Source organism: Pygoscelis adeliae, unplaced genomic scaffold (genome assembly GCF_000699105.1).
Source record: "Pygoscelis adeliae isolate BGI_AS28 unplaced genomic scaffold, ASM69910v1 Scaffold85, whole genome shotgun sequence".
NCBI lineage: Eukaryota > Metazoa > Chordata > Aves > Sphenisciformes > Spheniscidae > Pygoscelis > Pygoscelis adeliae.
In genome coordinates this window covers 3,445,898-3,468,724 of record NW_008824900.1, presented here as the reverse complement: position 1 = coordinate 3,468,724, position 22,827 = coordinate 3,445,898, and the positions used below count along the sequence as shown (strand labels likewise).

Below are 22,827 nucleotides of genomic sequence, written 5' to 3'. Positions count from 1 at the left end.
TTTGACTTTTTTCTAGGCATTTCCTTTTAATTAAAAGTGAGACTAGATTTCCATGGTAGTGTTGTGCTGGTCAGAATGGATAACTTCCCCCAAACTGCTACTTTTAGGGTATTTTTTTAGAGGTATGGGGTAGACTTAAAGAAGAATAGAAAAAAAAATGTGTAGATATATAGAGAAATGATGATGGCACTTACATGCCCCCAACCTTAATTACTTCAATAGATTTTTTTTTTTGGCTAGTATTTTATGGAGAATTTAAGAAATTTCTCCAGCATGTATTGCGCTCTGTGCTTTGTAGGTCACCTATTAGAGATGACATTTTGGGGTCTCTTTGTGTACACCCATTGGCCAATTGTTCTGAAAAAAGTATGGTAAAAAAAATACACTTTTGCTTTGGAATGTTAAATTCGTCTATTGTTTCCATGATGCGTCTGTGATTTATTTTATTTATATTTTAGTTTGGTGCATACCTACAGTCTAAAAAAAAAAAGTAAAAAATCATGCTGGTGAAAGAGAAATGATGCATGTTGAAATATGGGCAGGTTTAAGGGTAAGGTGGCACGTGGTTGGAGTTTCCTAAAGAGCCTGAAAATATCACCACCTTGTGTCATGTTACATGTTACATTCATTCTGTAAATACCCGAAGGCAAATCTTTTGCTGGCTCAAGCAGAACAGAGATGCTGTATGTATTGTCCTTCATCTCTGTCGTAGCTGGAATCTCACGCTGCAGGGCTTTTTGTAGCTATGATTTGCTGCTTATGAAGTACTGGCTGCCTTCACAAGGCACAGCAAGCGGGATGCTGGTGGGGAGCTGGGGCAGGGTGCTCTGTCAGCGCTGTCTGGGGTTCGCGTGATGTCCTCCTTGCCATGGGCAACTGGAGAGTGGTGGCTGGACTGGAGGGACAGAGGAAAACTAATGGAAACAGCGTGGGAGGTGGTAGGCGGGTGAGAGATGTAAGAAGTAGGTTTGTTCAGCTAGTCACAAAGAGGGGAAGGTATTTGTGGCTGCTGAGGAAGGGCTGGTAGGCAGCTGCCTGAGTCCCAAGGGTGACTCTTGATTTGCAGAGGGTCAGTTCAGAACCCAGGATAACATCTGAAAAGCATCTTTGAAGACTACCAGTAACTGCATTTGGAAGGCAAAACTTGTGTGAAGAGGAAGGCTGGGAGTGCTGGGGGTGTGGGGTTTCGGTTTGAGTGTTTGCTGTAGGCTTCCTGTGTAAACACTGCCCAGTCTTGGAGTGCCTCCAGCGGCACCTTCGAGTGGGGATAGTGTTTCTGCTCCTTCAGGAGTGCTGCCAATGGAAATGAGTTAATCCCTGTATGAACAACATCAAGACAGTGGCCACACCAGAACAAACTGAAATAGCTAACCTCCACCTTTGTCTTTGAAAAGGTTCAGATGAAGTGATCTGCACTGAGCAAGCTGAGCGGAGGTTCGCAGGAGGCACGAGCTGCTGTCATCCCGCTGTATGCAGTGCACACGGTAAAACTTGGTAATTCAGTGTCCAATCCTTTTCATTCTGTCTGATTTTTACAATTGTCAGAGAAGCCCAAGAGGCAAATGGATGTGCTGGTGCGCTTGCACATGCAGTGATACAGCATGCATGCCAATATAGAATGTTGCTGAGCTGTAGCGTAGCACAGGCTTCCTGTTGCTGCTTGTTTGCATCCCCTCCTCTTCTGAGCTGTACTCAGTTGCTGCAGCGGGTGTGAAGTCGAGTGTAGCTGCCCCTGGCTGCCTCCGGCTGCGTGCATTTGTGTATCAACTCTCACTGAGTTCTGATCACAATTTAGGACTTGTGTAATAGAAATTATGAGAGTCGAGGCCATTCATCTACTTTGGCTGTGGGCAGAGAACAAAAAGGGTATTTGTACAGTGAAATGGCACTGAATGTTCTACATCACTGTTTTATTTTATGTTTACAGAGCAGAGGGCACAAAAATAACATAAATGGGAACAATAACGTACGTTAGCACACTTCTAACTCCATTTAGTCATCTTTGTTTGCAAATATTTTTGTGGTTCATCTGTGCTTTAAAGAAAGGAGGGAAAATTCTCCTGTCTCTCTACCCTTGTTTGAGGAAGGGGACGGGCAGTACTTTGTGGTTGGCTCTACTGTATTGCTGTGGATGGATAAATAGCTCTGCATTTTGCTTGTCACCTGACAAGCTGGTTTATATTTAGATTAGGAGAGAAAGCATGCGATTCCAAAAGCTGCATTTTCACTTGTGGAAAGGCCAGACCACATGTGCTGAGTTATCAGAATGAGGTTTTAATTGTTTGCTCTTATTTTTCCTGTGACTTTATTAGAGTTATAGTCCTGCTATGTCAAACATGCGTTCCTTGAAAGCAAGGCACCCAAAGGAGAGGTCTTTTGAAATCTGAGGAGGCTTCCTCAGTACCAGCCAGCACAGCAGGTCTCTTTAGAGGAAGAGGAAGTTTGGAAAATCCCATCCCTTTGGTGTTATCATCTCGGTCTCAGCTGAATGCTGTGCCATGATACTGGGTGGGGCATTAGCTCATGGGTGGCAAACGCCATCTGTATTTGAAATGCCATTCCTAAAGCTGTGGTTTTGTTTTCAGCTGAGTTGTTGCTCTTGAGAACAGTGTGGAAAGCTCAAGCTGGTACACGAGGGAACATGACTATCCACTTCTACCTTCTCAGCACCCTGAGCAATTAAACACAAAAGCCTTTGTTCCCTGGTGACTTCATTCTTCAGAGGCCTCTTTAATTTTAGTCCTTAGTTTCAGGAAGAAATAATGGGAATTTGTCATTGACAAGAAGGCTGCATCTCTCAAATGTCATGTGAAGGATCCACTCCATAATTCATGGGCTAGGGAGTGTGGGTGTCAAAAGGAGGGTGCATAGTGGTTATGATAGATTTCAGTTCAATGAAACTATTGGTCTTAAAGGCAGCTTTTCTTGCCTTCATGATATTTTCTTGACCCAGATCGCCACACTTCTTGCTAACTCATCCAGATACCCAGACATTTTTAGATTTTCTTAAGAGTGTGGTAGGTTATTGGTTATTTTCGTTCAGCTTATTCCCTTTCCATTGCGGATGGGGACTTGCACAGTAACACCAGAGCAGTGCTGCTTGATTTCTCTTCTTTCGGTCACTGCTGCACCTGTAAGCCATGCATTTGTGTACGTAGAATGGTTTCTTATCAGTCCTTCTCTTTCCATGGATTCTATGAGTTTTGCTTGTTGTGTGGTGAGACGTGTATTGCTGTTGGTGTGATGAGAAAGGGACCTTCTTCCTCCTCTGCTGTAGGACATGAATAGAGTAAATCTGATGTAGGCTGCTGGAGGTCTGAATGCAAATGTGGACTACTGGCTTCCTAGCTGCTGGAAGATTGTGGCAGACTCAGACCTACCAAAGGGGACTGCTGGGTCTGCCAGATCTCTGCAGGCTGGAGGGGTCACCTCCTTGCAGTCAGCCACTGCCTCCTGGCTTTGTCTGTGTTCCTGTCCTTGGCAGAGAAAATTAACTGTCTTGCTTTGTCTGAAGTGAATTAAGGAGCACTCGTATCGTTTTCTTCTTGCAGTCAAGCTGAAGGTGTTACAAGCTCTGACAGAGCTGTGCTAATAGCTGAGCAGCAGCAACGAATTTAGCATCGGTGACTGCACATTGAAACTAACCTCCAGCAGTGGAGGTGCAGCCTTTATTTCAGCATTCCTTCTTCTAGTGTTTCTTTCTTGTAACATGTGTTTGTGTGCAGACGCAGGAGGCTCCTCTGTGCTGTCAGTGGTCAGACCCCATCTGTCTGGGAGCCGCGTGGGGCACACTTGATACCTAGTGTTAGGGCTGAGCTCTGCTTCAAGAGCCATTGCCTGTGAGTGAGGTGGGAGTAAGCAAATATATATTAGTTGTGGAGTAATCTATTTTCAGTGGAGCTTCCTAGTACAGCGTACAAAAGCTATGAGATTTAGAAATAAATAAACTTAAGAACTCACTGACACAGAGCTGGAGCTTTTGGTGCAACTGTGTCCGTGTGTACGTCTGCAGGAAGTGAGTCATATTCTTACAAAATCATCAGCTGAAGAATTTGTGACTTTTATGACAATTCCCATTTTGGGCTAAGTCAGATCTCTTCCTCTCTCTAGGTTTTTCTCAGGCATCAGGAATGTCTTCTGAGCCCACTTCATCCGCTTCGCAGCAGTCCCCCACCTCTCCACCCTCACCCAGTTCTCTCCATCTGCCTGAAAACCGCAGGGTGAGAGACCGCTCCCCGTCGCCCTTGAGAGGGTACCTCATCCCCAGTCCGCTGCCCACCCGACGGACCAGAACATTTTCAGCGTGAGTACTGGAAAACCTGCATTTCATAGACACAACAAAGTGATCACCTTTGGGCAGGATGATCGACCCCCTGCCGAGGTGAAGGGAGTCGGGGGGGACGGTTGTATCTGGAAGATGCTTTGGTATTTTACTGTTATCTCTTCTCCAATAAATTCTGATGCCACTAGACCTTTAGTCCAAATTGCCTGTAGCTTTTCAATGCTCTCTTTGTGTAAAGGATGTTCAAAGTCTTTTGCACTCTAAGACCAGAGTTTTACAGGGAGGGGAGAATACACTGAGATTTTTCAAAACAGAGTCTCTTGTCTGAAGCTTTGCTTCACTTCAGACACCGGGTTGTGGCTCTCGGGACCACACCTCTCTTGGTGTTTCTTTGTCAGCTCCACCTCCTCCTTTGGCACGACCTCTCTTCTTACCACCCCTGAAGCACTGGACCAGACCTTACTGGAGGTTTTAGTTCTTTCACTCCTGACACCTGTGCAACTATCAGCCAGGTTACATTTTAGGGATGGTCCATGACCCTGTCACTTTTCAGAGGGCTTGTCTGCTTTTTCTATTCAGTTTTCGTATCTCCATCTTAAGATTGCTCAAATAGACCTGTAAAAGAATATGTTGTTTTTCAAGGTATGAACCCTGATCTCATTGATTCTCTAAGATTATATGAGGTTTTCCATAAAATGAGATGAGGTTTGTTGCTATTTGTAGTTATTTAAGGTAGTGATCCTACAGCAGAGCTGGCTTTCCCTGAGCTTTTCTGTGGTCCCATGGTGCCGTGCAGGCTCCTGGGAGCCCCCTGCCCGAAGGGGACTCCTCCACAGCGCAGCAGAAGAGGATGGCATTGCAAGGTTTGGCCATTGCAAAAAAATTCCCAGTGCCTGTGATGGGTCTCCCAGTGAGGTGCTGACCTGCAGAAGGCAATGTGGGCTTCTTTGTTAATCTCAGTGGCCTTTGAATCAGGGTCTGAGGGTATAACGTGAAGCTGTGGTCAATCCATTGCACTTCTGCCACAGTCTTGGAATTACTTCTGTGTAAGGGAGGTCTGGCAACGCCAAGTGAAACACTGTTGAAGTAAGATCTCAAACCCACAGCTAGCCTATTTTGTGCTGCTTAATCTAGTTGGCATGCTTTTTCCTTTTTGCTTCTTGCAGTGTTACCCAGCTCTTTAAGAATTATCTATGCGGATTTAAATAGCATCAATCTCAATGATGCTTCGTATTATTACTTCTGTATTCAAAATGAGGCGAAAAAGAACAGCAGCAGCAGCAGAAAAATATATATGTTGTCAGTTCCAAAAGCCTTCAAATGCCCTAAACTTTGTAATGGAAGTAGATTGCTAAAAGGAACATAATTGACTTGATAATTGGGATTGCCCTTGAAAAGCAATTCCAAGCTAGCTTGCCTCAGTACTGTGTTAATAATGAACTCTTTGTAATTCTTCTCAGCTGTTAATCCTAGTCTGGTTCTTACAAAACTAAAGAATTTGTTATTTGGCTTCCACAGTTCTTTAATCATTAGTTAGTGTAGGAATCTTGCTGTATTTGTTTGCCCCGAAAATCAAAATAGCTCTAAATTTTTATCATTACTTTTTAGTGTCCTCTTTAAGCAAGAAGAGCTCTAGGTGAGCTCTGGCCCCACAGTTGTATGGAAAAGATGAATGTGACAGGCTTATTATTCAGTGGGATTATTTAATTTTGGTTCATTGGAAGTGTGGGGCCTTATCCCCCACAATGCTTTATCTCCTTGAAAGATGCAGTTGAACTTTAATGGCTTATTTAGGGCAGTGAGTGCTTTTCTGTGTAACAAGCACTTGTGGGGTCAGGTGCATCAACAGCTTTATAGAGCTGGAAATGAAGTGATTTAATGAAGATTTCTTCTTTCTTTAACATCAACTGTATTTCTTCAATGTTAGTTTGACTTAAGGAGCAGAGCTGTTACCACGTCTTTTAGTGATTTTTATTTAGACTTCAGTAAACTTCAAACACTTGGGAAAGTGATGTCAAAATTGCCATGATGCATGTAACCAAATGGCAACACAATCACTTGCTGAGTTTGAAGAATCGCACCAAAATCCTCATGGCATGAGAAGGTCCTGATCTAGTAATGCCTCTGTGTAAATCCTGTTAAGATGTCTAAAACAGCTGGCTTCATTAATGAAAGTATTTGAGTGAGTTTGGATCCCTGGAGATTCAACTCAGCATGTTTGACAGGGAAAAGGATTTAATCATGCAGTTTTCAGCATGGGTCATAGTTCATGCAAGTCGTTTTTCTTGATGGCAGTAAGTCATCCTAAAGGTTTGTCTTCAAATCTGTCTCGTTTTAAAATACAGGTCCCATGACAGTGGAGAAGGAGATCAGTCTTGAGTCTTGGTGTTATGCATACCAGTTAGGCTTCGTAGCCTGCTGGAGTCATTTGGAGGTGAAATACTGGCTTCCCTGGATCCTAGTCTGGCAGGATAACAATAGGCATGCATGCAGAAGGGTGTGTGTGTATGTGTATATACATACATGTGTACGCATTTATACATGTCTTTATGCACTGCATTCTCTCGATACTACATACACATGCTTACTGTTAAATTTGTGAAAGCGCATACAACACCTAGGTGCATTTTGGTACTCCCCAACTCATGAAAGGTGTAAGATGCTTACATTTAGTATAGTGTCCAAAAGACAATTTGGCAGGGTGATACAGCAGATGGATTCAAGATGGCAACTGATGGATTATAATGCTAGCAAACATCTTCAGCATCTTTATCTTCCTTAAAAAGGCTACAGCAAAACATGTGCAGTGTATGAAACTGAGTATTAAGCAGTTGCTACAGAAGAGTATACTCACTGGGAGTGAGTGTTTGGATCACTGTGCCCATTTGCTTAGTGTGCTCTGGCTGACACACCTGGAAGCTGTCGCATCCGTGCTCAGCAATGAACAGCTCTTTTTGTGCTTTCTTTTGCAGAACTGTGAGAGCATCAGAGGGTCCCATCTACAAAGGTGTCTGTAAATGCTTCTGTCGCTCCAAAGGCCATGGCTTCATTACCCCTGCAGATGGAGGGCCTGACATCTTCGTACACATCTCAGAGTAAGTCATCTGGGTGGCTGAGGAGGGCTGGAGCTTTGGTTTGCCTTAATTACTGAATACTTTTGACGTTTCAGATACAAGAATGGTTTATGATCCATCACCCTTACCTCAGCAAAGAGGAGTTATGCAGATGTTACTGGCAGCGATAGATTATGCTGTTCTTTTCCTGTATTACTATAAATCTGTTGAGTTAAAAACTAGAAGATGATTCTGTCAGATCTCTTAGAATAAGCTGTGTGGTTTCACCCAGACCCAGAAACTTGCATTTACCTGAAGCAAATCATCTATGCAGTATCCAGCTTTAATTTAGAGATTTATAACACTGAAAATTCACTACTTTTACTTTGCACTGCTTGTACCATTATTAAACTAAAGGTTAATTACCTTTACTGTTAAGAAAAGTCATACTTTATTACTTCCTTGAATTTATCTAGCTTCAGTTTTGAGCAGTTTCTAGCTAAAGCTTTCTCTGTTAAAGGGTTCATTGCTACCTCCACTTTTTTGCCTTGAACACACTGAGAACCATCACCTCTGAGTCTGAATCTACCTTTTGATAAGCTAAACAGATTAAGCTTTTCAAGTCCCTCACTGAGAATTTTTTCTCCAGCCTAAAACAGTCTTTCCAGTCTCTTTTCTAAGTGTGCTGTAGAATTTAAATATAATTTTAAAACAATACACTGTACACATACTTTCAGTATATGGAGATAAAATCTCCTCCAGACTCCTGCTCCGTTTCTCTTTCTGTACATCCCATAATTGCATTAGCCCTCTCGTCCCTAGTCTTTTGCTGAGTTGCTTATCTGCTCTGACCTCAGCATCCTTTGCAGCGTCAGAGTTTGGTGCAGGCCCAGATACAGTCTGGCACCCCCGACAGCAGCGTTTGCATTCCTTGTTCCTAGATGTATGACTTCATATTTGGTTGCACTGCAGCACATCTTACTTGAATAGGCCCTGCCTGCCAAGGGGTCCAGATCACGCTCTGTGACTGCACTGTCTTTGTTATTTATTGCTTGGCTAATCTGCAAGGTTTAATAGACAATTTTGTATTTGTTTCTAGATTGAGATGTTGACCAGCACGGGGGCTGAAACTGGTCTCTGAGGGCGTGTATTAAGATTGCTCAATGTTTATTCTCCAATAACCTTTTCTAGATCTATCGCCAGTTTTTAGTCTACATATTGTTTACAGTGTTGAAGCTGTATAATCCTTATCTGTTGTTTGGAGTGGTTATCTAGTGATAAGTCAACAAAAGCCTTACTAAAGTTACTCACATTGCCCCAGCTGTCTTTCCTGTGTGTGTAGCATGTGTCCTTGGAGAAAGAGCACATTGGCCTTAGAGTTTTCTGAAATGTTACTGCATGATGGGCATTGGCGAGCCAAAGCTTTTTAGGACTCGTGAGTGCAAATGGGCTGAGTGCTCTGACTTAGGTGTTCAACCCAAGGAAATGTTATTTAATATCTTCCTTTTTGTTCGTCTAATACAAATGCACAATTTCTCCTTATTTCCTGAATAACTTAAAACCAACATTTCTTATATCACAATTTAAAAGTTTTGCTGTGAACATCTAGTCCGACCTATACAGTTACTGATCAGCAAGGGTTTAGTTAAAACAGCCCTCTCACAGAAACACGAATTCTCAGCCCTCTAATGAATTCTTTTTAAAGAACTGTCTGTTTTCAGTCTTGTTTTTTTCCTCTACGTTTTCTCTTCCAATTAGTTCAGTAAAATTTTCTTCAGTTATGTGAAATTAACCCTTTTAAAACCCTAGAGATAAAGGGCAGCCCTAATCAAAAAGTTGTTTGTCTATACAAAATGTGAACTACTCTTTCAGGTGTTCCCCAGTTCCTATCCCATGGCCCAACACATCTTTCTCTCTGGGCCCAAACCCCAGTACTTGGTGCTGGGTACACTAACTGCTTCTACCCTCAATCCCCCTCCAATCAGCTATAATTCTTAAACTCCAGTGATGTTTTTCTGTTTGGCTATTTAAGACTCCCATATGTCTCCTATACTGAAATCCTTTATGACATTATGAAAAACATTTTTTGTCTGCTGTGATTTTGGTGGTCTGTGCTAGCCCCTCTCGTGGGCTGTGCTAGTTGGTGTATTGATCCCATATGCTTTCAAAATGCTTTGCCTGTGAGCCATCAATAAGCTATATTTGAGTAATTGTGCCTTGAATTTGGCGTGCCACCCTCCACTTTCTTCCACCCACTTGGTCTATCGTAAAAACACTATTGAATGAGTCACCAAGGTTGTAAAAGTTCATGGGCAACCACACTTCTTGATGTATTTTCAGCATGTTTATTTTGCTGACGTGTGTCCAGTTCTCTGCTTGCTCTCGCCCTCACCCAGCCATGCCCTCAAATGGCCCCTGCACAGGAAAGCTGGAGCAGATGAACAATGAGAGGGGGAGAGCTGCTGCGTGGGCAGGGGGTGACCAGGCTCTAGCCCATTCAGGTCTCAGCCTGAGCTCCGGCTTCCCAGGTCTCAACTTAGTGCCCTACCTGCTGGACCGGGCTGCTTCTCTTCATTTTTAGTTACTTCATTTCAGTCTAAAGCTCACACGGGTGGGGAACGGTCTCCGTATGCCATGCTGCAGAACGCTGCAGTCTTTCTCCAATATGGCAGCTCTCTTAAGTTTACTGTAGATGAGAAGATTGGAGGGGACCTCCTCTACCCTGTCCACTGCTGGAAGGCGTCTGTGCCTTTCTGGCAAATGCTTTACCCAACACACTCTTAACAATTCGAGTGCTGGGGGTCCACTGCCTTCCTGGGCGATCTCTTCCTGTGATTAACAGACCTGGCTCTTAATTGTTTTTGATACTTAACTGACGTCTCCCTTGCTTTCAGTATGGCCCTTCACTCCTTCCATCTCCACAGCAGTTAAATGATGTCTTTCCTCTTTAAGACTGTCATTTATGTGTTCAAAGACTGTTTTCCTTGCTCTTTCAGAAACATTTTAGCAAGGTTGGTTCATATGAATGTTGGAGGACCGAAGGATGTGCTTTGTGCAACTTTTCTAGGCTCAGTTCGGCTCCTTTGAAGCAAACGGGTTTGTTTTTTTTTTTTCTATTAAACCAGGACTGGGCCACTGTTTTAAATGTTTCTTATGTAGGTACTGTCTCAGAACTTAAATTCAAAAACAGCTGATGTTTCTGCCTCAACCTGTTAGTAAAAAGTGCTATTATTGAAGTACTGAAGGTTTCAGTACATTGTGTTCTTTAATTACTCTGAGTGTATTTGAATTGTTGGAAACAGCTTTTAGTGCTGGAGGGTGATGGTATCACTGTCTTAATTCTGATGCAAGGCAGCACTGGAAAGACAGATTAATAATGCCTTTCATCTCAGATTACTTCACAGTGAATTAGAAACATTGCTCTTTATTAATGGGAATTGCTTATTGTGGCAGCATTCTGTAACCATCACTGTGGCTCAGGGGGCTCCAATCACTCTGGTTTGCGTAGTGTGAGTTTTGAGATACTGCTTATGTTTATCATGCCATTCTTTTCTACCTATTTTACTCGGTTAAACCTGAATGTGAGAGCAACGTCAATCTGTTCACTGACTCAGTGCGGTATAAGCATCTACTTGTGAAATGAAAGAGGATTTTTTTCTCCTGAATCAATTCTGCCTGAAAGCTAGGATTTCAGGAACGTGGATAAAATGGTACGCCAGTTTGGATTCGGCAAGATAGACTGTTCCTCTGTGTTCATCACTAAGCTGCGCTGATTAGTGAAGGTCTTGAGCATTGGGTCCAGCTGCCTATCTTGCAGATTAATATGATTTTAAACATAAAAATTTAATTTGAGGAATTAAATTTTTTTCTTCCCCAAGCTTTGGGGAGCTGTAATAAAAATAAAAATGTCGCACTTCAATGAAAATGTCTTCTGTAAAATGGGATGTCTGTTTCCCATAGCTTTCCATTTATTTTTGTAAGATAATAACACTTAGCGTGGCATTTCCATTTCCATAAGTGAGCATTAGCCTAAAAATAAGGCCAAATATATGTGGCACTCAAAAGCTTCTTTACTTGGCATCCGCAAAATTTTAAATTTCAGTATCTGTGCGAGAGTTTAAGGTGAATGTAGGCATGTGGATGTGTTTTACGAGTGGAACTTGCAGCAAAGCTGTGTTACTGTGAAGTTGGACCTGTCAGGTGTGTGTGGGTAGATACACAGTATAAGAAATGCCAGTTTGAAATGCAGGTTTTAAAGGTGTGTTTTGTCTGTGTGGCTTTATCTGTTTTAATGAGTGGCTCTGAAGACTGCAGAGAAGATCTGGTTTGGATTTTGATAACACTCGTGTGAAGCCACTTCTCCTTTTTAACCGAATAGGTACAAATGTACAAAACTGTACAATTAATGAGGGCAGCCTGGAGTTCTCTGGAAATGCTGACGCTGGTAGGTGGTAGCGTTTCCTTTTGAGCTGTCCTCGTGCGGCAGGTGGAGGCATGGTGGCAGCTCCGGTGACAGTCGCCGCAGGTGGCGGCAGCTTCCTGGCAGCAGTCATGGCACTTTCTTGGGTCCGTCTGCGGGTAAAGCATCTGCGGCGGAAACCCTGTACCACAACTGCAACGCTGTCCATGCTTGAGATGGACAGGTTAGAGCCAGCTCACACACGCCGACCTGAGCGGCCGTTCCTGCCTGCAGACGCGTGGCCTGGCGCAGCAAGAAAGCTGTCGCAGCCCTGCCAGCCAGCCACAGGCTCACTGCCGCTTTCTGCATTGCATGCACAGCGAGGCCTGCTTCCTGGTGTTTATTGGAAACACTTCTCAAGCTGGTATAAACAATTGTACCAGGAAAATGTTATGGTTGTGGAATGTGATCAGATTTTGTTTTTCTCAGTTCAATACTTCACCCTTCTCCAGAACAGAAAACAAAATGTGCTTGCTAGTAGTGAGTGTAAAACCCTAGCTGGCAAACATGGGATGGAGGAGTCACTGTGAGATGGTAATTCCAGATAATGTCTCTGGAAAGCTGGAAGCAAAAGCAAATTCATTTGCCTGGAATGAAATTTTTAAAAAGCCCTTAATTACGTTTTTAATAGTGACGTGTAGTGTTAATGCTTTCATTTCCACCAGCCTGTATCATGATCCAAATTGATGGTGTTACTGTAGCATCAGTGCTGAGAACTGTATCCTCCTCTATCTTGCCTCCTCTGCCGCTGTTTCACAGCGGGAGTAAGTCAGCTCTCACAAATACCAGCCGGTTTGGTTGTACTGAAGTGTAATGGCTCTGGTGGCTTCAGTTTCACCCTCTTGCCACTCTTCCTCTAGGTGTGGCATATTTCCAGAGAGCAGATGGGGAATCCCTGCGGTGCTGGCGGTTGAGGTCCCCCGCCTTGTGCTGGGGATGGCTGCCTGTACAGACAGGTTCATATCGGCTCGCCTTCCAAAGTGGGGTCCTGAGGGCACGGAGCAAGGGGGATGGGGGGAGGTGGGGTGTGCGTGCCTGTAGTGGCAGATCAAATGATGTGCTTTAGAGGACTGTGTAAAAATCCCACTCTTCTGCTTTCCCAGTGTATTTGGGAGTGGGCACATGATGGATACTCGTTTACTCTCTGGGCTTTTGCATTTGATGGGGATCTGGCCTGAAGCCTGTGGAGCTGCAAGGGCAAGGCAAGGAGGTAGTTCACTAGAGAGCAGTGACGAATGAATGACCACACTCTTGTTTTTTTTTTAAAGATTTTTATTTTGCAAAAGCAGCTGATTTAATGGAACAGAAAAAACGTGTGCAGTGCTTGTGGGTTTTCTGCAGTTTGCTAGTACTTGGCTCTGAAGGGGAAAATGCTGCATTGCAGAGAGGCCTTCAGGCTGTCCTTCAGGCTGGATTCCTGACTCCATGCTTAATGATGGCTTTGGAGAATTGATGCTATACTTCCCCCGGGATGTTGACACACAGCACCCTTGGGTCCCTGGAGAGATCCTGAGTTTGCTGGCTTTGCTTGTGTGTTATGTTGTGATCTCAGGAGATTATGCTTATAGTGCCTGTAACTCAGGAGTACTGAACAGAACAGCAGTGGTCTCTCAGTGGGCTCCCACGTGGGGATACGGTCCCATTCCGCTGTTGCATCTCAGTTTCTGGCTATGCTGGAGATGTACTATCAGCTGCATCTTCCTGCAGGGAGGAACCCAGCTGCGTCCCTGCTGCTATCCTGCTGCACTGAGGAGCTGGCTTTGAGCTTTTCAAGTCCATGAAGAGATCATCTTTTCATGCTCCTTTCTTTCCTCTGATTTTCTGCCAGGTCACTATGTTTAATGCAAAGCATTAGTGCTACATCACTCAGAACAGTGATGCTGTTCTTCTGGTAGAGTGTAACAATATGGGTTGGAAATTAACTGATAATTATAAAAAAAACAGAGCTGAATCTGAGCTGAGAGGATGAACCTTTCCGGCCTCTCTGCCTTTTCAAAGCGGAAAACAGTTTCTGCTGGCTGCAACCGACTGCTCTGGGGCTGCTGGAAAGCCAAATCTGAGCTTTCTGATTTGCTTCGAAATACTTAAAGCACTTGATGACTTACCTGCTTTGGGCTGCACACTTCCTTCCTGACATGCTCCCTTTCTGGTACCTTGCTGCATCTGTTGAAGTGTCTGAAATAAGTAGATTATCTGGGGCGGGGAGGAGAGGCAGCAGAATACCAGAGCTTACTTGAGAGGGGTTTGGAAATGAATAGAACATGGATAGCCTTTTCCTAAGGGTTCCCCACACCCCCCCAGTTGGCTCAGAAAACTCACATGTTGCACTGGTACATGCAGGAGAGCCAGCTTGCTGTGGTCATGATTGTAGCAAAACCTTCCCAGAATCTCCACCTAAATGATACAAACCGTAATAGGTCAAAGCCAAGAGTTTTACTCTACCTGCAAGGCAGTGGGCATTGAAGACAACTGTGGCCACCCAAGGCTGGAGGTTCTTTGTGGTTAGTGAGCACAAAACATAACTGCCCAGGGCTTTGGTTTCCAGATGCAAACAGTAGGTATTATTGTGACAGGATCCAAGTTGGATGCTTGCAGGAACAGGCATCTTCTGTACCTCTGACTGAGTCCACGTAGGCATCCTTGGAAAGCTCTGCCTCTTGTGATCACCAGTTTCTTCCTCATGGTGCGTGGTGTGCTGCCTGGTGTTGAACTAGCTGCTGAAAGTAGATATAGAGCCATAACTATCCCTGAACGTGGATTCAAAAACCATGACTAGAGATCTCGGTAGAGAACTGGGCAAGAGGATGATGCATCCAGTGTACTGGGAGGGAAATGCAGCTTCTGTCCCTAGACAGCGCAGCTCATGGGAAGATCTCTTTGCAATGGCACAGAGACCAGAGCAATCCCGTAGCAGAGACCTTGGATATTAACAGCTGGGATTCTTCAGTGTCTGGACCTCTTTCACACTTGTCTGTCCCAGTTACGAGTGTGACTGGTGGGTGAGAGGCAGCCCTGCTTTGCCTGCCAGCCGGCTTGATAAGGTCATCACTAGCTTTGCTGATGAATGCTGGAGCTGTCAGCTTACCCCGGGACTGCAGGGGAGGGCATTCGGGATTAGTAACTCATAATAGTTCATTACTCTGTCATGGCCTGCTATTTAATAAAAATACGGGTTTCCTGGGAGGTGTGTTGCGGTGTTAAATGAGCTTTAAGAAGCCCACAAGATAATACAGCCCATTGATCCATGGGCAGCGGCTATGTGGTGTGATCCATGGCAGGCTTGTTGACCAGCAAGGCTCTGAATTCACTGAAAACTCTTGTTCAAAAATGTTTCCATGTGACTTAGTCTTTGTCCCAAGAGGTTTAACTAGAGCCCTGGAATATGAATAGCAGCTGTGAGAAGGAAGAACTAGAACATTCCTTATTTAGGTAATTTCCTAATAACCTCCCAGTTCCCTAAAAATAGTGCAGGATAAAATGCTCCACTGTACCAGACTGGCGCTGAGCTGGGAAATGGGAGTTGCTGGATAATCTGAAACTCACTCTGTTGTGTGTCTCTCTGACACTAACATCAGGAAAGCATTTCCTATTTTTAGCTTAATTTGTCGAAGCGTCTTAAAGTTCCTGGATACATAGGTATCCATTATTTTTAACAGAACATGCCTACCAATCTGTTAAATAGCAGTGAAAATTTCCATCTTCCTCTAGATCAACATTTAATATATAGTTAGGGTAAAAGTAAAAAATACAGATCTAAAAATATTTAATCAATATAGAACATGAAAAAAAGTCCATGTTTAACTTCTTCTACCAAATTATCCAGATAACTTATATTGTATATAGAGTGGCTGTTGTAGGCTGAATCTGTTCCAAGATCTCTGTTTACTTTCTCTGATCTTTTCCAGTTCACTTCCCTCCCAGAGCTTAAGACAATTGCTTCCTGATGGAGGATCTTCCTGCAGCTTTGTGTAGGGCTGTGCCTCCAGTGCCATACCATGTCATTACCTTTCAGGTGCCATTATATTGTTCATTCTTGACACCACCAGAATTACTGCACAATCTGGATGTTGTTTGTTCCTGCTTCTAAGCATCACATAGCAATAACAATGCTGGAGTATGTCTGCATCTATGCCAGAAGCAGCATTTGGTGGGCAAACACTGTGCTGGGAACACTGTTCACAAACAGGTTTACTCAGGCTGCAAACTAAGACCTTTGTCCTCTCGCTTTTCATGTGCACTGGGGGCAATGAGTTAATAATCTCATATTCGGTAGGCACCAAGCGTAACTGGTAATCAGAAAGCTGCAGGAAAGAAAAGAACATCTGATCTGTGGGAGAAGAGTTTAAAGGCCAAAAGCATAAAATGAAATTCAAGCTGTTTGTGTGGCCACAACCTTTTTAGACAGCTGTGCAAAGGACAGGCCTGGTCTTTATGAGGTAAGGTCGCCTCAAGAAGCAAGGAAAGAAATAAGACAAACTAGGGGACGAGAAGAAGCCATGCTGGGGTTGAATGAGGTTTTATCACAAGCTTCAGTCTCTTGCAGTGTCAGTTTGGATAAGGGAAAAAAACAAGAAAGGATCTGACGCTGTCAGCATAGTGCTCGGTCCTGTAAGAAGTGCTTTCTGGTGGAGAAAAGTGTACCTTTCTGGGTAGTGCTTAGGGCTGTGCAGATTATGGGGCTGATGTGATCTGTTTAGAGGAAGGAATAGGAGTAATTAACCTCATGATTCAAGTGTAAGAAATCTGGGTCAGCAAATGGTTTGTTTTGTTTTTTCCTGTGTAGACCAGGGGCTGTAGACGGTACTCCAACCAGTCATCTAATAAGTGCTGAGGGATGCAGTGGCTCTCGGTGAGAGTGTGTCCTCCAGCCTGGGTCAGTCCCTTTGCTTCTCCTCTCCCTGACTGCAGCCCGTCAGGCATACCGTTTCTGTGTGTGTACTGATTCACTTGTTCTTGATTTCTTGAAAAAATGGGACCACTTTGGTTACCAGTACACCTACAACCCCTTTCTTACCAGAACCCATCCTGGTATATATTCGTATTTCAATTTCAAACCAAACTCATCCCAACAAAACCCCCATCTTTTTTAGCACTCAAGCTGTACTTCTTCCTCACTTGAATTTGAAAATTCAAGGGATAGCTAATTTATCTCTGTTTTTCGGGAGCTTAAAACACTGCCTTTGTGTATTGGCATGTCTTTGGAACTTCATGAGATGATGTGAATACACTTTCCTTCTACATTAACCATACCTACTGATATCTTTTGCAGATTGCAAATGTTTATTTCGCTAACTGCGTCTCATCCTGTTTTACAGGAGCTTTTAAAGAACATGTAAGGTTCCTGTTAGTCAAAAAAACCTTTCAGCCAAACATGAGATCCCTTCCTGGGCAGGGCATCCGTTTCATTTGATGCCTGCAAAGTGGTGACTCTGAGCTCACCGCTCGCTGTGCGTGTTCATCCTCTGTGCAGGAATCAAAGGCAATACCTGGGGCTGTGGAGTGGGTGGCTGTAATGTCAAGAGGAGATGCTGCTTTAGTTCCAGCCCCATGTAACTGCTCTGCCTGTGCTCCCTGAAACAGTGTCTGCAGCTGGTTCCAGTGCTCAAGGCCACATGGAGAAACATGTTTCATTACGACTTGTTCCAGTGGCTGAGCTGTACTTGAGTCAGTGTAGACTTTCCGCTTCGGCTCGTGTTGTCTACGTTCATTAGATCTGAGCTAGGAAATGTTTCTGCTCACTGTGTTTTGCTAGTCCCATGTTCCTTTGTACGGATAAAATGTCTGTGCTGTGTTGCCTTCCACTGGAAGATGCTACCTTCCTCAGGTGGGACTGACATCCTGCATGGGTTGTGTTGTGAGTTACTGCTCATGGGAATGTGGTTTTAGCTCAATAGCAACTTTTTTTTTGGCAACAAGGGGTCATTCAAGAGATTCAGGTGGGAAAGATCATGTCATTTTTTTACATGGCATTCCTATTTTCACTTCGTGTTTGACCCTCTCTTGTGTTTCTTCTTGGGGCTTCATGTCCACTTGTCAGGCTCTGAGACAGTACAAGTAGCATCTTCTCATCCTTGCTTGAAATCTTCTGTTTCAAAGTCAGGGTAAGCTGCAGAGAATTTGGTGGCAAATTCCTTTGGCAGTAAAAAAGGAAAACTAATCTGTTTTCCTGAAACGACAGTAAGTATTGGGTGTGCAACCCCTTCACACCTGAAGAAATCTTAAACTTGTTAGAAATGGGGGAGGTGGGGTATAAACGAAGGCAATAACTGAAGAGGACAGCCACAGCAAGAGACTAGACGTGGGAGCTTGGACACAATCTGTCCAGTGTGATACAGGGCTGGGCTGACAGGTTGGCCTGGAGGCTTTGGAAGTAAATAAAGGTCAGCCTTTATTTAAATAAAGGTCAGGATCAGCCTGCGTGGGGAGGAAAGGGCTGTCAGGTCTGATGAAGGAGGCTTTATCTTGATTTTTCTGTAAATATTTTTTCTGCCTTCAATTTACTGCCATTTTCCCAGGCACTGCTCTGAAGAGTTCAGCTTAGAACATGCCCTCTTGGGTCTGATTCCCGCAGTCACAGGCAGCGCTGGAGTAGGGGTTTAGCCCAGGGAAATAAAGTCTGAAGGACACGTGTTTCAAGCCACAGGCCTTGGGAATGCCTTTAACTCCTCGTAGCAGGTTTTAGAATCCATATTTAGATACAGGAACATTTTCAATATCATGTTGATACAATCAGTTAACAAACAATGACTTTTCTTCTGAATTTCCCATGGGAGAAGTTATAATTTATGGGTCAGTTTTAGCTTCCCCTGTGCACGCCTGCTTAACCCGTCTCATCCCCGAGTACAGGCTGCTTCTGCTCAGCCACAGCCCGATGCACCAACTCCCTGAGCAGCAGTTGTGATGCACAAGTTGAAGGGGAGCAGAAGCTGAGACAGCCCTTAAAGGGGGAAGGGTGGGGGAGAAGCAGTGCAGAAGATGAAGCTGAAGCAGTTTTGCAGAACTGGGGGGAGAGGCAAAATCTGATGTGAAGTTACAACTTCAGTAAGTGATGGTATATTTGCCTCCTATCAGTCCTGCCAGTCTTTCCTGCAATAGAAAAGCCATAACAATAATGGGTCGCAAGATGAGAGTGGATATGAAGGGCACTGCTAAAATCTTAGGTCCCTGCAATAACAGAAACACTTGTGGGGTAAAATTCCTGGGTGGTGTGAGTATGTTCCCAGTATGCTCTCAGTGAAGGCAAATAACAAACTCAATGGTGTTTATCTGTTCACAAATAAAAATGCTGCTGAGGAACCCTGAAAAATCCCTCAAACAATAAGAAACCTAGAGCCTAGGTTGTCAGAGAAGGGGAACCTGAGCATGGGATCGCATAGGTATGTTTGAAGAAAGGTAAAGTAGCATCCTTTCTACTGTCAGAGAATCACGGCAATGCAGGTTGGAAGGCATCTCTGCCTGTCTTCATTGGCGCATGCTGGGATTTTTATTAAAAAGCTCTCATCTTGAACGCAGCGGTAGAAGCGAGGAAGGCTGCTACCCTTTGCAGTTCTCTGTTTCATCAGTACATAGTTCTGGACAGAAGGTGACAGACAGCCCTTTTGCCATTTCCCACTGTTTCCAGGTGAGGACTCGCCTGCAGTAACAAATGCACGGTGCGAGTTCTCCAGCATCCCACGTCATCATGCTGGTAGAGGCTAGGTTAGGAGTGAGCGACTCTTGGAAATCTTCCTAAGTGCTGGATGCTGGAGGAGAGTTTCTGCGGTGTAGCGTGTCAGGGTTACAGAACTCTCTCTTTTTTCACAGCAAGTAATTTTGAAGTGTTCCACACGGTGTCTTACTTGGGCTTTTTTTTTTTTTTTCGTACTTCAGATGAACTATGTTATGGTGGAGTAACCTAAGGATAAAATCAATGACTGACATGGTACAATCCTTCTTTATAAAAAGAAAAAGGTTTTTTTGAGCTTCAGAAGCGTGAGAGGAGGGGGGGGGATCAACTTCCTATAGTTTAAAAAAACAAACTCCCAAGTGAAGTGCCAAACAGTGTCAGCCCTGCCCTCTAGTGCTGCCGGTGAGTAAGAGGTGGTTGCATGGTTCACAGCAATGTTGTCCAAGGCCGCGCTCAGCTGATTATTTTTTAAGGCATATTAGAGCGTGGGGTTTTTTGTGTTTGTTTTTGTTTGGTTGGGTTTTTTAGGGTGGTGGCGTTTACAGTGTTTTCATAGGATTTTGCTGCAAGGCAACCAAAATCAACCTGAAGCTTTGGTAGATGATGGGCTCTCTAAAAAAACCTGAAGTATCTTGAGAACCTAATCATGATAAAAATTTAAATAAGCTGCAAAAGAGTAAGAGCGTTTATGTGACTTATGATTAACTGAAGCTTCCCCTCCACAGTATCGAAGGCGAGTATGTTCCCGTGGCAGGCGACGAGGTCACCTACAAGATGTGCACCATCCCACCGAAGAATGAGAAGCTTCAGGCGGTGGAGGTGGTGATTACCCATCTAGCTCCTGGAACCAAGCATGAGACCTGGTCGGGGCACGTCATCAGCTCCTGAGGTGTCCCGGAGGGAGTGCAGCCGCTGCCTGCATCGTCACTGCTCAACAACTGGCTGCAGGGGACCCGTCCTAAGAATATTCTACATATTGTGCGGGAGGAAATTCCGCATTGTCAGTAAAGCAGAAGTAGGCCAAAATTACCATTTTTACAGCTGGCCTCTAATTAAAAAAAAAAAAAAAAAGGCAATTCAGATGCTAATGAAAAAAACCTATCGTAATGTGTTTACAAAAAACATATTTTAAAGAGACCTAGTTTGTGTGCTTGGTGGAGGGGGGGAGGTTTGGTTTTTCTTTTATCTTGTGAACTGATTCCAGAAATGCCCAGGGGAATCGGGGAGAGGTTTGAAGGAGAGCTCTTCTAGCACGGACAGCCGTAGCAGAGGCGCGACTCCGAGGCCCTGGACGTGCGTGAGCACTGTGTTCCCTTGAGCTGCTCTTCTGTAAGAGCTGGAGTGTGCTTACTGCTGGTAACATGCCTGAATGCCTTGGCTTGGGAGAGAGAGGTGTTCATTGCTGCGATTTGTTTTGCTCGTGGAAGGAAGTTCACAAGCAGAGCAGCTGCCGCAGGGTGGAAAATCTCCATCTGGTGGTTACGCTCCGATGGCCACAGCTGGGTGCCCTTCAGGTGCACCGTTTGCAAACGGCATGTCTGCATACGTGTGGAATATTGTGGTTTTAAAGCCTGGATTGTTTGTGAATTTACTTAGGTGCCTTGATGGTTGACTAGCAACAGATTTTATAGGCCAGTATTAAAAAAAAAAAACCAACAAACAAAACAAACCAAAATTTAAGAAATTTGCTTCAAAGTAAGTGGTAGAAAGCTGTAGAGTAGTGGATACTTCATAGCCTCTGACTATGTCTGAATTTAGGCAAAGCTGAAGATTACCTTCTTGATTGCATATAGTTGAAAGTCTGCCACGGTATTTCACTGGGCAGGCAGAATAACTGTACTTCTGAAAAGCAACTTACATGCTGTTCAGATGACTGTGTATAAAATACTGTGCGAGTTACTTAATAGGCTCAGCTGTCTTGGTGAAGTAGATTCTGCAGCTGTTTCCCTGGAAAACTTGCTTGGTAGGATGTGGTACCGTCACCCTTGCCCTGACTCTTCTCTGCCTGCAAGATTTCACGTAGTTGTAGTGCAACTGAATTAGTTCTGTTCCTATTTGCCTTCCACATCTTCTTTTCAAACGAAGCATTTTTCTCTATTCTGTTCCTAACAGTGGATTTCTATTGACTTTGCAAATAAAAAAAAATAAAAAAGATGGCATGATACTCTTCGGTTAGTTTTGTGAAACAGTGTAACTTCAGTTGCCTCTTTGCAGTTTTAACAATGGGCACTCGCTGTCATGAAATGTCTTAAGACTCTTTTGCAGCAGGTGATGTGTTCCGAGGTCTGACCTGGGGAGAGCACAGATGTGTGGAGGTTAGTAACTGCTGTGATGGCTCGTTTCACCTCAGCTGTGCCTGTATTACACTGTGGTGTACGATAATGACCAGCCTGTAGCGGGGGTTTTTATTAACCGTAAGACGTAGTAGTTGTGGTTTTAACACTACCCAGCTTGTTGGAATATCACGCACTGCTTCCTTTACAATAAACGCGACCATTATAATGCTGTAATGTATGTCTTCAGTCTGCTCTCTGCGTAGTCGGCGTTGAAGATGATTAGCATTAAAGACAGAGGAGAATGCAGGTGCCTGCATATGCACACCTGTATGATGATACTTAAAAGTTTTTTAAAAAGCATTGTAATACCGACTGGCATTACCAGAACAATTAAGGAGTAATTTAGCAAGTTTTCTAGCTGCATAATAGGTTAGTGTATAATATATACTACTACTTCTGTAAATGCATTTGTTTTCATTACATGAAATTTAATATTAGCTATTATTTATATTAACATACAGTAGGGGGTAAGAGCGAGGGACAGCATAGCCTGGTCGTTTCGTCTGAAACTTGGGGCAGGAAGGCCAGAACGTTTCAGAAGGGGCTCCCGAGAGAGCAGCCGCTATCCCAAGGTGTCGCAGCAAAGCTTTAGTCGGGCTTCAGGGGATGGGACCTGAGCAGGAGCGGCCGAGGGCAGGAAGGACTGAGCCTGCCCCGTTTGTTTAAACTCACACTAGAGAAGGTGAGGTGGGAACGAGGGACTAGGCGTTGTGGGTTGCTTGGTTTTGTCTTCTGTTTCTTCTCCCCCCAGAGAGACAGACTCTCATCTGTGGGCATGAGGCAGAAGATAAACCTTAGCCATTGGCAATGGCTGCGCAAGACTGACTAGCAAGCGAACTTTTAAGATTTGAACATACGCAGGTATGCGCACACCAATAATTGTATTTGAGGCTGAAAAGAAATCTGGTTTAGGTCCCGCACAGGATGTTTTGCATAGGTAACTTTCTGCAAATACAGGAAGCAACCACGCATTATGTAACCAGATAATCATCAGATACGTCACCTATGCGTACACGCCACGCAGCAGCTAT

General features: G+C 44.1%; 1 protein-coding gene across 2 annotated transcripts; it reads left to right on the top strand.

The window, feature by feature from the left end:
• The first annotated feature begins 1,401 nt into the window (after window positions 1–1,401).
• On the top strand, window positions 1,402–21,969 carry CARHSP1 (calcium regulated heat stable protein 1, 24kDa). 2 transcript variants are annotated; one of them, XM_009324729.1, is made up of 4 exons: window positions 1,402–1,484; window positions 4,111–4,303; window positions 7,255–7,377; window positions 20,186–21,969. In XM_009324729.1, exons 2-4 carry the CDS (start codon window positions 4,131–4,133, stop codon window positions 20,346–20,348), a joined length of 459 nt encoding a protein of 152 aa, XP_009323004.1. In that variant the 5' UTR covers window positions 1,402–1,484; window positions 4,111–4,130; the 3' UTR covers window positions 20,349–21,969. The 2 variants fall into 2 exon arrangements, with proteins under 2 accessions (XP_009323004.1, XP_009323003.1); XM_009324728.1 differs by having other exon boundaries at window positions 1,402–1,494.
• Window positions 21,970–22,827: the final 858 nt, after the last annotated feature.

Coding starts and splice junctions, on each gene's coding strand:
- CARHSP1 (XM_009324729.1), top strand. CDS start 4,131: ATGTCTTCTGAGCCCACTTCATCCGCTTCGCAGCAGTCCCCCACCTCT. Junction 4,304..7,254: donor CGGACCAGAACATTTTCAGC/GTGAGTACTGGA, acceptor TTTCTTTTGCAG/AACTGTGAGAGCATCAGAGG. Junction 7,378..20,185: donor ATCTTCGTACACATCTCAGA/GTAAGTCATCTG, acceptor TCCCCTCCACAG/TATCGAAGGCGAGTATGTTC.